Source organism: Lytechinus pictus, chromosome 9 (genome assembly GCF_037042905.1).
Source record: "Lytechinus pictus isolate F3 Inbred chromosome 9, Lp3.0, whole genome shotgun sequence".
Taxonomy (NCBI): Eukaryota; Metazoa; Echinodermata; class Echinoidea; order Temnopleuroida; family Toxopneustidae; genus Lytechinus; species Lytechinus pictus.
This window is the reverse complement of record NC_087253.1, coordinates 11143716-11158254: the sequence shown is the minus strand read 5'-3', so window position 1 is coordinate 11158254 and position 14539 is coordinate 11143716. Positions and strand designations below refer to the sequence as shown.

Below are 14539 nucleotides of genomic sequence, written 5' to 3'. Positions count from 1 at the left end.
CCCTCAAAATTTTGCCTAATTATGCAACTGGTTGGTCTACTTCTCAGCTAGTCAAATACATCAAGGGCTAAATCAGTGGTTTAATGAGCCAAACAAATTTGAGGGGGCAAGATATTGCGCATCAGGCAATTAAAAAAAAAAACATTATTATACAAAAGTCCAATTTTGTGATAGATTTTGACATAATACTGTATTCAGAAAATAGTTTATTTCAGTTAACCCTTCACTTTTTTTCTTCTTGGTCATATATATATTTTTTTTTTGGGGGGGGGGTAGTGCCCCCCACCAGTTCACCATTGGGCTTATCTACCTGGTCTTATTGCCACTTGTCTCACCCTCACTTGGGCTGTCCTAATTCTTCTCATGCAAACATAGGCCAAGGCTGCAGAACCCCCCCCCCCCCCCCCCTCAATGTTAAAATGGCCTTAAAGGGATGATCCGGTCCAAAGGTATTTATATCTCAATAAATAAGAGTAAAATTCACCGAGCCAAATGCTGAAAATTTGATCAAAATCCGATAACAAATAAAGTTATTTAGTTTTAAAGATTTGCATTTCGATGAAACAGTTCTAGGCATGTCTTCATGAATATTCATTAGGTGGGCTGATGTCATATCCCCACTTGTTCTTTTGTATTTTATTATATGAAATTAGGTTTATTCAAAAATTTGATTGATAACTAAATAAGTGCATTATAGTTACTTATTGCTGCAACATATTTCATAATGGAGACACATCATTTACAAATTTATGAAAAAATTTAACAATCATGGTTTCATGTAATACCATAAGCAAAAGAAAGTGGGGATGCGACATCATCAGCCCACCTATTAGATATTCATGAAGACATGCCTAGAACTGTTTCACCAGAATAATGCAAATTTTTTAAATTCAATAACTTTGTTATCCGATTTCGATGAAAGTTTCAGCATTTTGCTCTGTGAATTTTACTCAATTTTTTTTTAGATGTGAATATTTCAGCCCGTAGTATCCCTTTAACTTCATTATTGGTTGTCCGATTTCTTTCAAACTTACTTTTTTCTAATCTCTCACACATTTCATGACCATGGTTGGATTACCCTTTACCCCAAGGTCACAGAAGGTCGTGGCTGAGGATCCCTCTCACTTGCCTCTGAGTAGTCTAGATCTGGACATTAGTAATTATTTATTTGGAAAAACCTTAACTCATTCATCCCACACATTATACAAACGGTCTTTTCGGTTCCTTATCACTTTTCATTTCCTTTCTTTAGTAAAAGGAAGTGCAAAGACCGTGTGTGTATACTGTGTGGGATGAATGAGTTTAGGTTAATCCAAATAAATAACTACCGACGTCCAGTGCCGGCCGCACGGAAACGTTGTTAGCCTAACCATGGTTCTTATTAGGGTCCATGGCCTAACAGAGCGCTAACAGTAAGCCCTGTCTATTATTTCAGATTGTGAAGTCAGAAAAATTTCAATGTGTAAGTAATGCATTGTTGTAACATTAGGCATCGCTGCCACATTACCGGTTGTAACAGGCCCTCTGAGAGCGCACTGTTGGCGCTAACGTTTCTATGTGGTCAGTAAAGATCGAGACTGCCTTGGAGATGTGCTTTCTTATTTTTGTTATTTGTGTTGGAATTTAGGTACGAGTCCTGTGGGAGAGTGACTTGTCCAAAAAAGGGAGGGTTCAACTTCAAGAACATAAAATGTTTTGTCACAAAAAAAAACCAAGAAGTCTTCGTCCAAAATTTGTGAATCAATACAGCAGTGTCGTATTGGACTCTGGACGAACAACATTAGCAATATTTCGTCAGCTCCAACTCTTAGGACAATCTGCCGTCCCGGTTCACCAATTTTCGATAGAGACCTCTATCTGTTCATTGTGATGTAATATGACTTGCATTTTCAAAGGAATTGGTGCGTTGTGGAATGTGTCTGCGTTGCAACTGCGAACACTCCCTTATACCCACTCAAATACAACGAAAGTGGACAAATGGAAGTCAGAAATCTGATATCCTCTTCATACAAACAAACATTTATTTGACAAACATGACCACGTCACGCAGGACTGGAATTCCAATAAACATTCCTGATCATAATCCGGGTTTCCAGCGCTGGAAGGTCCCAGTGATGATGATGATTTATGACGATGATGAAGAGAAAGAAGAACGAGCAAATAACCAGGAGTGTATTTTCATACCATCTTGCAACAGCGATCATTATTATCTGCAAAGTTTGAGTTATAGAAATCTATGCCTTGCATCGTCGAGTCCTGTTCTTTTCATACGAGATTCAAAGAGATGGTTGCCATGGTAACATAGAGCTTTTCGACGATGCTTTAAGTTTGTTCACGTGAAGAGGAAGAACAGTATGCCGACCAGAACATCCTAGAAGTTGAGCTTCGTTCGCTTCCAGTGACGTCTCTTGGCGTTGTAGCTGCATAGTTCAAAACAAACGGGAATAGAAACAAGAATCGTGTCATTTCCTTATCAATATTATTTTGGGGGATGTCCACCCTTTCAAACAAAACACATATTTATAATTTCATATCTTGGCATTGGATCTGTTTAGCTAATTTGCTTTACTAGAAGCAGAAAATCGAAAGAAACTTATCAATGAAGGTTTGATGAAAGTCCATGAAATAAAAAAGTTACCGTAGTTAATATTTTTCAACTGAAAAGTCTTAATATTGCGACCTTGCAATCAAGTACATCTCCACGTGTCATGTGATCTAAATTCCATGAAATGCCATTTTCTGGAAATTGAAAAAGATTACCTGTTCATTATCTGACACATTACTTTATATTTTGATGCACTTGCACTATTTCATTTTTTTTGGGGGGAGCATGAGTACCCCCATCTATACGCCACTGATGCTGAGCCTCACCTTACTTCTGAGAAATTAGCAAACTGCTGTACACTGCGAAAATACCGGTATTAATTCAACACCAGAGAGGTGTTGAAACAGCACAACTTCGACTTTAGGCTAACACCAGATAGGCATTTAAACAACACTTATCTGTGTTAAACCAATGTCGGTTTGATTCTTAATTGGTGTTGTTTTCAACACTTCCCTGGTGTTTTCCGATATAGATACCGGACTGGTAGTAAATCAACACTGGTGTTTTTTTTTAGGAGTGTAAGAAAAAAAATGTATCGTTACACTATTTTTACACACTTTAGGGAAGACTTACCGAATCCTGTTACCAGTCCTGAGACGAACCCACTGTGGAATGGGACGGTTCTGCTTCTGCTTCTTAGCAAGCTTCTGCTTGATTTTGAATGTCTTGTGGGAAGGCTGTAGAGAAAACAGAAAATATAACCAATGAAAGAATATACAAATAATGCACGTACATGTAAGCGCGAGCATGCAGGGCAGAGCCAATGGATATACCGCACCGAGGTCCGCAGGACCGAGTGCGGTATATCCATTTGGCGAGTCGAGCACAGAGTTCATTATTAAGGTCCTCTATGCACAAGAATGCCTGTATTGTTTGTTTTATACACCCCCCCTCACCCATGTTACTCAGTTGCCCCGAATGCTACATTCGATCTAAATTCTAGATAATTTTGACGAGTGGATACCATGCGCGACCATGGGGTCTCGAAAAGCACCCTAAACACGTATTTTCCATATTCTGAAAATGCACCCCTTAACAAGTATTGGCGTCTGAAACCCTACCCTTAACAAGTATTGGAAACTAAACGATACTCTTGGCAAGTATTCTCTAAAATGAACCCCTAAACAAGTACAGCGATATTTTATTGTTATGTCACGGGTCCGTTGGTCGTCGGTTTTACCTTTACACAGTACGGCCCCACCTTCCACATCTCGCAGAAAAATCGGACTCTAAACACGTAGTGTTGGGGCAAAAAGGACATCCTTTATAAACATTTTAATTTTGTTTTATCATCCCCGCAAATTCGACCCTAAACACGTAGCTTTCCTAGCGAATTGGATACCCTTTTTTCATTATTTTTGTGTTTTTGACACCCTTATCACGTTACGTACGTAACGTGCCCTATCTTGAAAAAGCATGGTATCCACTCGTCAATGTAAGTGCCCCCCCCCCCCCCCCCCCGGGTGATAATGCCTGTGTATAAATGTGTTTGGTGTGTGTTATGGTGATTGACCATGCTTGCTTGTGAATAAGTTTGTTTAGTTTGCCATGACATGTCGAATGGAGGTACCAACCACGTCGAATTCCGTGCGCGTTACTCTACCTCTGTCTAGGGAAATCCGTCATTGTTTACCACATTCGACAGACCCTGTATCTAGGCTCCATGTAGACTGATATCTCCGCTGTTTCGGAGAGTTTTTTTTGTAACATTTTCCGACTTTTTTGTCCTTCTACAGAGACGGATGTCTGCCATTGGGCTCGTGATGGTGGAGGTTCGGCTGACGCATTTACAGTGTTTATGGAGATTAGGGTGCGCGATTGCACCCTCCTTGATTACTTCTTGATTCCCCCCTTTTGATGGGGGGAAAAAGGGCACAATAAATGTCTATTCATATGATTTGGGGGCAGGCAATTTGATTGTCTTAAATTAGTACTTTTAAACCATTATTTGTAAAGTTAAAAGGTGATTTTACTTAGATTTTCAAATATTTCTAGCCTATTTTAAGCCAAAATTAGATTTCATGGTCTTGTGGTTCTTTCAACGACAACGTAGACTACTGTAAATTCTGAAATACTCGCGGTACATTAATTATCGTGGATTTCGCAGCAAGATCGGCGAGCGTGAATTTAAAAATACGCATATTTCGGAGTATCTGTTTTAATGCATGTTTTGAACCGCACCTCAATTGCGTGCATGGTTTTGGCAAAGAGACTGCATAACTTAACTTATAGATGGTGACATTTAAGCAAGTAATCTTACGCTCCAAAATCTATGCATTCACGAGAATTTTTTCAATGCGATCATTATTTTAACAGACGCAGATCAGTATTTGAATTATGATTTTGCTTGAAGTATAAAACCTAAGACTAAGACAGTTGCTTTTGCTGTTTTCAGTAGAGGCGCACGGCCAATATTGGAGACTGTCTCCATTGTGGGAGATTATCTCCAATATCAGAGACTTTTGTAAAGAATTTGGGTATCCAATTTCAGAGAGTCTCCAGTTTTAAAGACCAATTTCCTTTGTTTACATTTGCTGCAAAAGGATTACCTTGGCGGCAAATAAAAATGTGATAAGCAGATTCCTCATGAAAAATTACCCCTTTTCACCGTCTACTTTAAAAATTCACCGTCTACTTTTGTTTTGAAAAGGAATTTTGTTGTCAATCACACACAAAACAAATGGGCTTCTGACCTCAGTGAGACAAAATTTTACATGGAAAAAATCCTGCTTTTGTTGGTGTTGTTTCTTTTGTCCTTTTGCAAAGCAAGTCTCCAATGTGGGTGGGAGATTGTCTCCCCTATTGGAGAGAGTCTCCCATATTGGCCGTGCGCCTCTACTGGTTTTGTTTGATTGGTGAATGTTCATGATATTTACACAATGTACATATAGTTTTTCAAGAAGACGTCTCTTTGTTGATCGCCCAGGTTTGTCGATTGATCCCATGCACTTTGAATTGCCGCAATACCCCCGGTCCTTACCCGGTCATCCATACAATCCAGGCCAGCGGCAGCAGCACCACCGTTTTGCCTGCAATGCCTTCCCCGTTGCATTGTCAGCCCAACTCACACGTATTGCGAGGTTAGTATTACTAGTATACTAACCTCGCACCACGAACCGCGTTTGGCAGTGGATTTCTAACTAGTCTAGTGGGTCGCGCGTGCTGGGATCTCACTTCTTCTGTTCTTGGGTCCACAACACACGACTTCTTCTATGCCTGGCTTGATTTTTCTGTGCGCGGCGGCATGTAATGAATGAACCCTTGTGTCAGCCCGGCCCGCAAAGAAAACTTGTGCTAAATGTCACAAAAAGTCAAAAGCTCATGCTTTGATCAAAACAATGCTAACTTACGCCGCTATAGTGTAGTATAAGGCTAGAATTATGAGCAGACAATACAATTTTGTTGCCTGAATTTCTGAAAATGTTAATTAAAAGTAAAACAAGCCACACACACACAATATGCAACACCAATAATGCAGATCATGCCAGATGATGGGAAAAGTTTACTTTGTGATTGTGGACTGCAGCGCGGTTTCAAGCACTCCTAGTACCAATGAGGTCCAACATTACATGTATGGACCTCATAGGCGACATCAGTAGTATTTTGTGTCAGAAATCTTTGTGAAGATGATTATTTTTGTATTTTATCAAAACTACAAGCTATCGTACTGTCTAATCATTACATTTCGATCTCACTAATTGAATACATTGTTAGCAATAAAAAAAATTGAAAGAAATGAAGGGGAACTTACATTTTCACCGCTTTTTCCTGATTTTCTGGGCAACTGCTCCTCTCTTCTGACTCGCGATCGAAGCTGATATGAAGATCACGTGATTCGCGTTCTCGTCAGCTGATCGGTTGGTTATTCTTTTCGTCAGACGTTAATAATATATATTTTATAATGCTAGCATTCATCGCTAATTTAGGTGAAAGAGATTGAAGTTAAACAGCGCCAGGTCGGAATCATAATTATTTTGGAAGAGTGTATTTATACACTCGATCTCATACCTGACGTAGACGGCGCTATTCAACAAATGCACAATCTTCAATATAAAAATAAAACAGAAAGAACGCCTTGAACACAGGCCAAAATGCCTAACGATTTCTCCGCGGCATTAACAACTATCGTAAAGGGCGCTCCATTTATCAATAAAGATGGACGCTAAGCTGTCTATGGCGACAAAATTTGCCGCAAATATTTACGAAGAATTGTGAGAAATGGTCTGAAAATGCAACAAAAGAACCGGTGAGTACCGATTAAACATTATTAAATTTATTAATAGATTATACATACCTTGTAGATTTAGTTTTTAAGGTGATATTAGTGCTTAGTTCTAAGCTAGGGAGGCCCAAACGCGCGTGAGTGGAGTCCCAGTTTATTAGCACGGGTAAGTATTGGGGTGTCGCCTAGAGTGGTTTCAAGTAGCCTACCCACGAATGTTAAGAAAACCACCCAGCCAACAAAAAAATAATCCCGCAAAAATAACAAAAGCGTTTAGATCAGGTCTAACGTTACAGTAGTTCAGTTTAATGAGCTTAGTTCAGTTAGTCAGTTACGACTCCCTCAAAAAGCTATGCCCACAGCCCACATCAAAAATATAAACACTCGGGACTACACATCATAGATTGGAACTCATTAAAGTTATCGCACAAATCTCTTTCAATCACTAACATCTTAGCGTAAATCTTGCAATCTGATAATCATTTGAGGATTTGAACAACTGAATTATTTCAAACTTTAATCATATTGTTTGTTTTCAATTTAATACATGATAAAAATATGATTTTATACCATGGTGACGGTGCTTCTTATGGCAGCAGTCAAGACCCAAGACGAAGAGATTTGTTTCGCCGCATGATGGCAGTGCTAGTGTTATATTTTATACGAATACTCGATCCATATCCAATAGAGGTATGCATTACAACAAGACAAGAGGGAAAAGGGAAACTTTTGAATTATAGATTTGTTTATATCTAACACTCGGTATTCGAACTTTGCGAGCCGTGAAAAGACGCTTAAAACAGTAATAAATAAAAATAAAAGTGAAGCATTCACAGAAAGTACTTCCAGCATAAAATGTGAAAATTTTCGATTGTACTCATCATACCCCTATTACCGAAATGGATTCATCCGCAGATGAAAAACTGAAACTCGAACTTGAGATGAATTAACTGAGGTAATCGCAAAGACAGTTTGGCAAAGTAAGTAATTCTGATAATTTTGTTTTTTATAGATTAATTGAATTGTACTTTTAATTTCTCATAATTATGTAGCCCATAGATTCTTTTCACGCTAAAAGCCCAAAAGCCGGCTAAGGAATGGTGTGACTCCTGAATAACTGCAAACTGCCCGCGGTATTAAAAAGTCCCTTGTTGGAGCGGTGCTTGGGTTGTTGCTAGGTTTGCTCACATTTTCTGTCCCCGGAGTTGCGGGACCGCGCGCTTGCCTCGACTTGATAGGTTCCGAGCCTCGGGCTCAACGATCAAGTTCAAGGCTCAAACATTGTCAAATCAAGCAGCCGCGCACAAATCAGACAGTTGTGATTTGGGGATTGCTTTAGCAATCATGTAATATGACATGTATATTACTATTACTAAAAAAAAATACTAACTAAGTATGTGTCTTTGATTAAGTGACAATCTATTCTATGTTAATGTAGACCTGCATGTCTACGTCTACGACTACATGTATGACTGAGTATGATGAGTATGACGAGTACGACTACGTGAACGTCTATGAGCAGGAGCAGCTAAAAATAAAAATAATCAGTAGACTAATCACTTTGCTTATTTTAAAATTTAATTTGATCATGTTGATAGGTCTAGACCGTCTAGCCTGGCCTAACTTTAACTGATTAAATCATGGAGGTTTGGATAGATGGAATGGAAGATAGATGGAATGAAAAAGGGAATTCAGCATGTTCAGGAAGGATAATACTAGAAAGGATGAAGAAAGAAGGAATGGAAAGAAAGAAAGAAAAATCAGGAACGAAGGAAAAAAAAGAATAATTGAAAAGAAAAGGAAAATTAAAGAATGAAGCCTGCTAAAGAAGGAAGAAAATAAGAAAAAGAAGGTAAGTATGAAAAAGAAGGAAAGAAAGAAAAATGAACAGAGAGAGAGAGGATCGATCAGGAAAGAAAGCGAGGAAATATTGAAAATGAAGATATATAATAATATATGGAACAAAAAAGGCCAGCAGAAAGGGTAGAAGAAAGGATGAAGGAAGGATTGAAAAGAAAGAAAGAAAGTTCGAACTTCAAACAAACAAAAAATCTTTCTAATATATATTTTTGATGTATCTTAAAAAATTGTGAGAAAAGAAAGAATGTAGGAAGTAAAAAAGGAAATTAAAAAAAGAAGGAAAGTATTAAAGAGAGAGGAAGGAAAGAATGAAGAAAGTAAATGAACACAGAAAGGGAGGAATGCCAGGAAATGATAAGAAATAAAGATAGATGGAATGGAAAAAGGAATTCAGGAAGGATAGGATAAAGAAAGAAGGAATGGAAAAGAAAGAAAAATCAGGAAGGTGAGAAAGAACAAAGTAAGGGGGAAAAAGGAAGGAAAGAATGAAGCGAAGAGAGAATGAAAACAAAAGGAATGGAAGAAGGAAAGAAGAAAGAATGAAAAGAAAAGGAAGAGGAAGGGAGCAAAGAAAATTTTAAGGAAAGAATGAAGAAAGGAAATAAAGAAAAGGAAGGAAGGAAATAAAGAAAAAATGAACAGAGAGAGAAAGGATCAGGAAAGAAAGCTAGGAAGATTGGAAATAAAGATAGATGGAAAAAGGTGAGCAGGAAGGATGGAAGAAAGAACGATAGAAAAGAAAGAAAATATGAAAGAAAGAGGAAAAAAAGTTCAAACTTCAAGCAAACAAAGAAAAATGTAATAATCTAACAATCTTACTGATATTTTTAAAATTGTTAGAAAACAAAAATGTTTTAGAAATGAATAAAATTTCAAAGTGAAGCATTATCAAACTTCAAAATTAGGTGAAACATCGCGGCATCATATACACAGACATCTCTCTTCCCATTATTACAAGTTCGCAGAGTTTGCAAAGTGCCACTGCTCTGATATCCTGTATGCATGCATGCCACACACAGGTAGAAGGCCATGTCATGTGCAGCTAGTACATGTATGCTGACTTTGCGCGTGTGTGTTTGTTCGTAGATCCAAGAAAAAAGCGCAAACTGGCTTGCAATTTGAATTGAGGGAAGTTGTTTACTTTGTTTTTCTCTCTCTTTTCTGTATTTTTGCTTGTGAAGTATGGGAGAACTTTGTAAACTTTGATTTCACAGTAAAAAAGGGCATGACCGGTTTTTGAAAAAAGGGCACGTCGGCCAGTTTGAAAAAAAGGGCGCAGCCTTTTTGGCCATGAATTGTTCATTTTTTTAAAGGGCATCACAGCCAGTTATAGGGCATCGACGGCCTGGCCGTTGATTAATTTAAGCCCTGTTGTCTGGACAATCAATTTTAAACAGCCATTTGGAAAAGCTAACAAGCAAAGCTTCACCAGTTCTTAGTACACAGTGTTAGGCAATATTATAGAGAACAAACGTGAAGAAGATTTAACTATTGAATTCAAATTTTATGTGTAATCCAAAGACAAAATAGAAGGCTTCAATTTTTTTTAAAGTGTCCAAACACCCCACCCCCCATCATACTAAATATCTTGTTTGTTCATTGTTTTTTGTGATGCGAATTGTGTTCCTGAACAAAATTAAGCTATTGTGAACTGATAATTCTATTTCTACTCCTCTACTTTTTACTTTTCTTTGATACAGGTATTTCTTCAACAACTCAGGTTTCTTCCACAGTAAAAGTCACCTGGAGATTTAGGCAGTCACTATCCTAGATCTTGTAGAATCAGTGACAGTGCAGCTCCGCCTTCCATGATAGAAACCTTGGTTTCTCAATGATTTCCACCAGCTTCCCTATTGGCCTCACTTGTAATGACAAAGCTGACTGGGGCGTGTCTTCCATGATGTAGTGATTATGATTGGCTGTTACTAAAGGGGACTTTTCCATTAGTTCTTGGGGAGGTTCAACAGCAGTGACAAAAAACATTCATCATGTCATTTCTGCAAGGAACATCTCGCATTAACTTTGAATATGACCTTGTGAGTATATATATACATGAACACTATATTTGTTGGTGTCATCAATAAATATAAAGGAATGTAGTGAATTAGAGACTCATAAAAATGTCAGTGTGTCATAGATTTTATAGTTGGAAGATGGATGGATAATACTTTCCATGAAAGGAATTGCGAAGTTGGTAAACAAAACTTCCCACAATAGTTCTTGCAGGTGAGATTGGGTTTACATTGTAATATCACCAAACAATAGTTTGACCATGTTTCTGTATATCTTTGCTTTGAATTCCTTTCTCTTGCTTCTCCATTTGAGCACCTCCATTAGAGCACCTTCAGTACATTAACAAAATAATTAGAAATTTTGTATTGTTTTCTTTATTTCCTTTAGAATCCATATGAGAGCTTTATGAGAAACCACCTCAAGCATTATGGCTATTATACAGGTAAGTTTAGTTTGGTATCTTGACTGAATAGACCGGGGGGGGGGGGGGCTGTTTCACAAAGGGTTAAGGATGACGTAGAGTCCTGCTTAGTGCTGAGGCGCGCACATGATATGTAACATGCAATCTTATTTATTAATACACAGTGGCGTGCGTCCTCTAGGCCCCCATTCCACAGAGGGGAGATCTTTGAAGGGCCTTTGAAAGACCCAAATTTGGCAAGGTCTCACAGCAGTCTCCAAGATCACTGAAATTTGTCATCTCTGTGGAATGGCTCAGAAAGACCCCTCAAAGAGCTCTGAAATACTGTCCTATAGATATCTTTTAATGGTCTTTCAGGGATCTTTTGTGCAACAAGTGATCTTTCAGTGCACTTTTCCTTGTCTTTAATTGATCTTTCATGAATCTTTTAATGATCTCTTATGAGTCTTACTCTGATCTCCGCGAAAATCTTGAGCGACTGTCCAAGATCATGGAAATAATGATACGGTACCTGATCAACCCTAATCAGCGGTGGATCGAGGATTTCAAAATAGAGGGGGTACAAAGATCGACTTTGAACATAGGGGAGTCGGAACTGTTCCAATGGCACATTGCCTATTGTGTGTTTCCTTTGTCCTCAGTAATGTTTTTTTTTATTTCTATACTCGTATTTTTTGTACACATGATGGTAGAAGCTCTATTTAAGTCTTGCTTTATTTTCCTTAGCTCAACCGCACGATTACACAGTATCACCTGCATTATTTTCTCTTGAACATTCTTTTTTATCATATTTTTGGGGGGTATGTTTTGGGTAAAGGTTGCTTTTAAGAATCCTAATTTTGCAGTGAAGCATGCCCTCACGGATTATTCATTCAATCTTTGCCTGTAAATCTTGAAAGTAAAATAACTTTTCTTTTTGCACAAAACTTGAATTGATTTTGGGTACGATCATCGGCGTCAGCGCAGAGGATTATTTGTTATAATATTTTTTTTTTTTTGGGGGGGGGCGCGCAACAATAGATTCCCCCCAAAATCGAAAGATAATCCTCTGTGCTGATGCCGTGTGGTATGTTTAATTGAGAATACAGTCAACTCAAAGTTTTAAGGGGAAAAATGTGACATGCTAATTAAGTCCAGTGTACATGTACAAGTAGACCTATTCATTCATTGTATTAAAGCTGGCTTATGCTACCCGTTCAAGACACATCTTCCAAAGATGGCCATCTTGTGGTAGATAGATACTGTCCAGTATGTATATTTTATTCAGACTTGCTTTCCAACAGATCAAAGTGAATGTTCTCCAGATGTATTGCTTTGTTTATGATTATGATGGCAATCACGAAAATTATATTAATTTTGCTTAAAAATTAAATAAGGGGGTCCATCTCATAATTACAGCTAAATTTGCAATCATTGTAATTACCATGGAAACCTTGATTGTGATTGGCTGCTGAGCCCCGTTATCATGTTAGTTGTCATAATTACAAAGTCACTAATATTATTATTAATAATACAAAAGGTGCCCTATATCAGTAACAATTTCATTCAAGCTTCAAACTGCATCAAACTGCTTCCTGCTCCGACAGTTTTTTAATAGTTTAAAGGGTTGACTGTATTCATAATCACTTCTTTACACATTGTGATCTATAAACTAACCACCCACACTCACACTGTGTTAGGTCGCAATGAGAATTACCGGACTCCCAACAAGGCTTTGAAAGCATGGGACCGTGGCAACGGTTACGAGCTGAGTGATGGGGCGTCCGATACCGAATACGAGAACCAAGCTCTGAAAGATGACGACAAAAATGACCCGGGTGAGTTTCACTATTCTATTCTGTTGAATTTGGCACTATCATAAAATGAGTCGCAAGACCATTCACTGCCACTCATTCGTCATTGATGGTGACACCCTTCCCCTCCCCTTGACTTTGTACGCAATGGGTGCACACACATATTAGGAGGGCACTGGCAAATATCATGATAAGGCCTCTATTTTAGCACATTACTAACATTTGAAATGTTTTTGTGTTTTTATTCAGGTTCTTTGTTTTATTTTATTTTTCCTCACATTTTCTGTTTATGACTTGTATTTGTCTGGTACTCCATTCTGAAACTATTATGATTTGGACAGACGGAAAATACATTGAAAGTTTGTATTGGATGAAAAATAAGAAAGTTATGACATTTCAAAGTTTGGTCAAACAGTTCCATGCATGTCGTCATGAACAATACATTAATGATGGAGCTGATGTCATATCCCACTTATTTTTTTATTTAATAAAATTTTATTTTCTAAAAGTTTTGTCCTTGAAGAAAATAAAAATTTGTTGCCATGACAATAAGGAAGTTTTTCATTGATTCACAAGTTACATAAAAAATGGTGCTTCCACATGATCAAAGAGGAATCAAAGTTTTCAAACTATGTTTTTCATTTTCGGGAAAAATTAAAAATATTCCAATATGTCAAAAGAAATGAGAGGTAATGTCATCGGCTCCCACATTTGCATAGTGGCTGTGTTATTGTTTTTGTTCAATAAAAGCCAAACTTTGAAAGAATTCGTATTTAACATCTAATTTTGTTGAAATTATTAGCGTTATGATTGTCTGATTTTTCTTATTTTTTCAAGTCTGCTTGTTGCAAGGATAGACTTTGCCTTTAAAATCATTTACATTAACTTTACCAACGAATCTCGCAAAGAACATTTGTTTCTCATACTAACAAATATAGTTTGTTAATGGGCACTTTCACGACTTACATGTACATCACTATTCGCCTTTTTAAACCCTTTACACATATTTGAATTCTTGTCACTCACTGTTTTCATAATGTTTGGTCTGATTTGCATGCCAAACTTTATACGTTATTTGTTAAACTTTGTTACAAATACTATGTCTGTTGCTTGTAGTTGGCACGCTGTGGTTTAGTGGTTTTGACTCTTGCCTTTCAAACAGAGGGTCGTTGGTTCGAATCCTAGCCACGGCGTGTTTTCCTTCAGCAAGAAATTTTTCCACACTGCTGCACTTGACCCAGGTCAGGTGAATGGTTACCCGACAGGATCAATTCCTGCATGCACTGAGGGCCGACCGATGGTAGCTCGAGCTACATGTAAAGCCTGGGTAATAATAGCGAGCGCTTTGTATCCTTGGGCAAAAAGCGCTATATAAATCCAGCTATTCTATTACTACCATTGAACTTAGGCCGTGTTTATGCTTCCACTTTTCAGGCCAGAATCAGCGTTTCCAAACGTGATTAGTCCAAAACGCGGTTGCATCCATGCTTACTTTCATTTAAACGCTGTTTCAAAACGCCGATTGTAAACTCACAAAAAGGTGCGTTTGTAAACGTCGTTTGACCAGAATCAGGCTTTCTGGGGAAGTATAAACAGAACCACGATCGTAAACGTGTTTAAATGAC

General features: G+C 37.9%; 1 protein-coding gene across 6 annotated transcripts in view; it reads left to right on the top strand.

Annotated features, from left to right (window-relative positions):
* Positions 1-7738: 7738 nt before the first annotated feature.
* Positions 7739-14539, top strand: part of LOC129267764 (uncharacterized) — a 70172-nt gene continuing 63371 nt past the window's right edge. For 3 of the 6 annotated variants that reach the window (XM_064104662.1, XM_064104663.1, XM_064104660.1), the window contains exons 1-4: positions 7739-7807; positions 10388-10723; positions 11088-11142; positions 12801-12938. In XM_064104662.1, coding sequence (XP_063960732.1) covers positions 10676-10723; positions 11088-11142; positions 12801-12938 — 241 coding nt within the window. In that variant the 5' untranslated portion in view covers positions 7739-7807; positions 10388-10675. The remainder of the gene's footprint in view (positions 7808-10387; positions 10724-11087; positions 11143-12800; positions 12939-14539) is intronic. The other 3 variants (XM_064104661.1, XM_064104665.1, XM_064104664.1) reach the window with 3 other exon arrangements.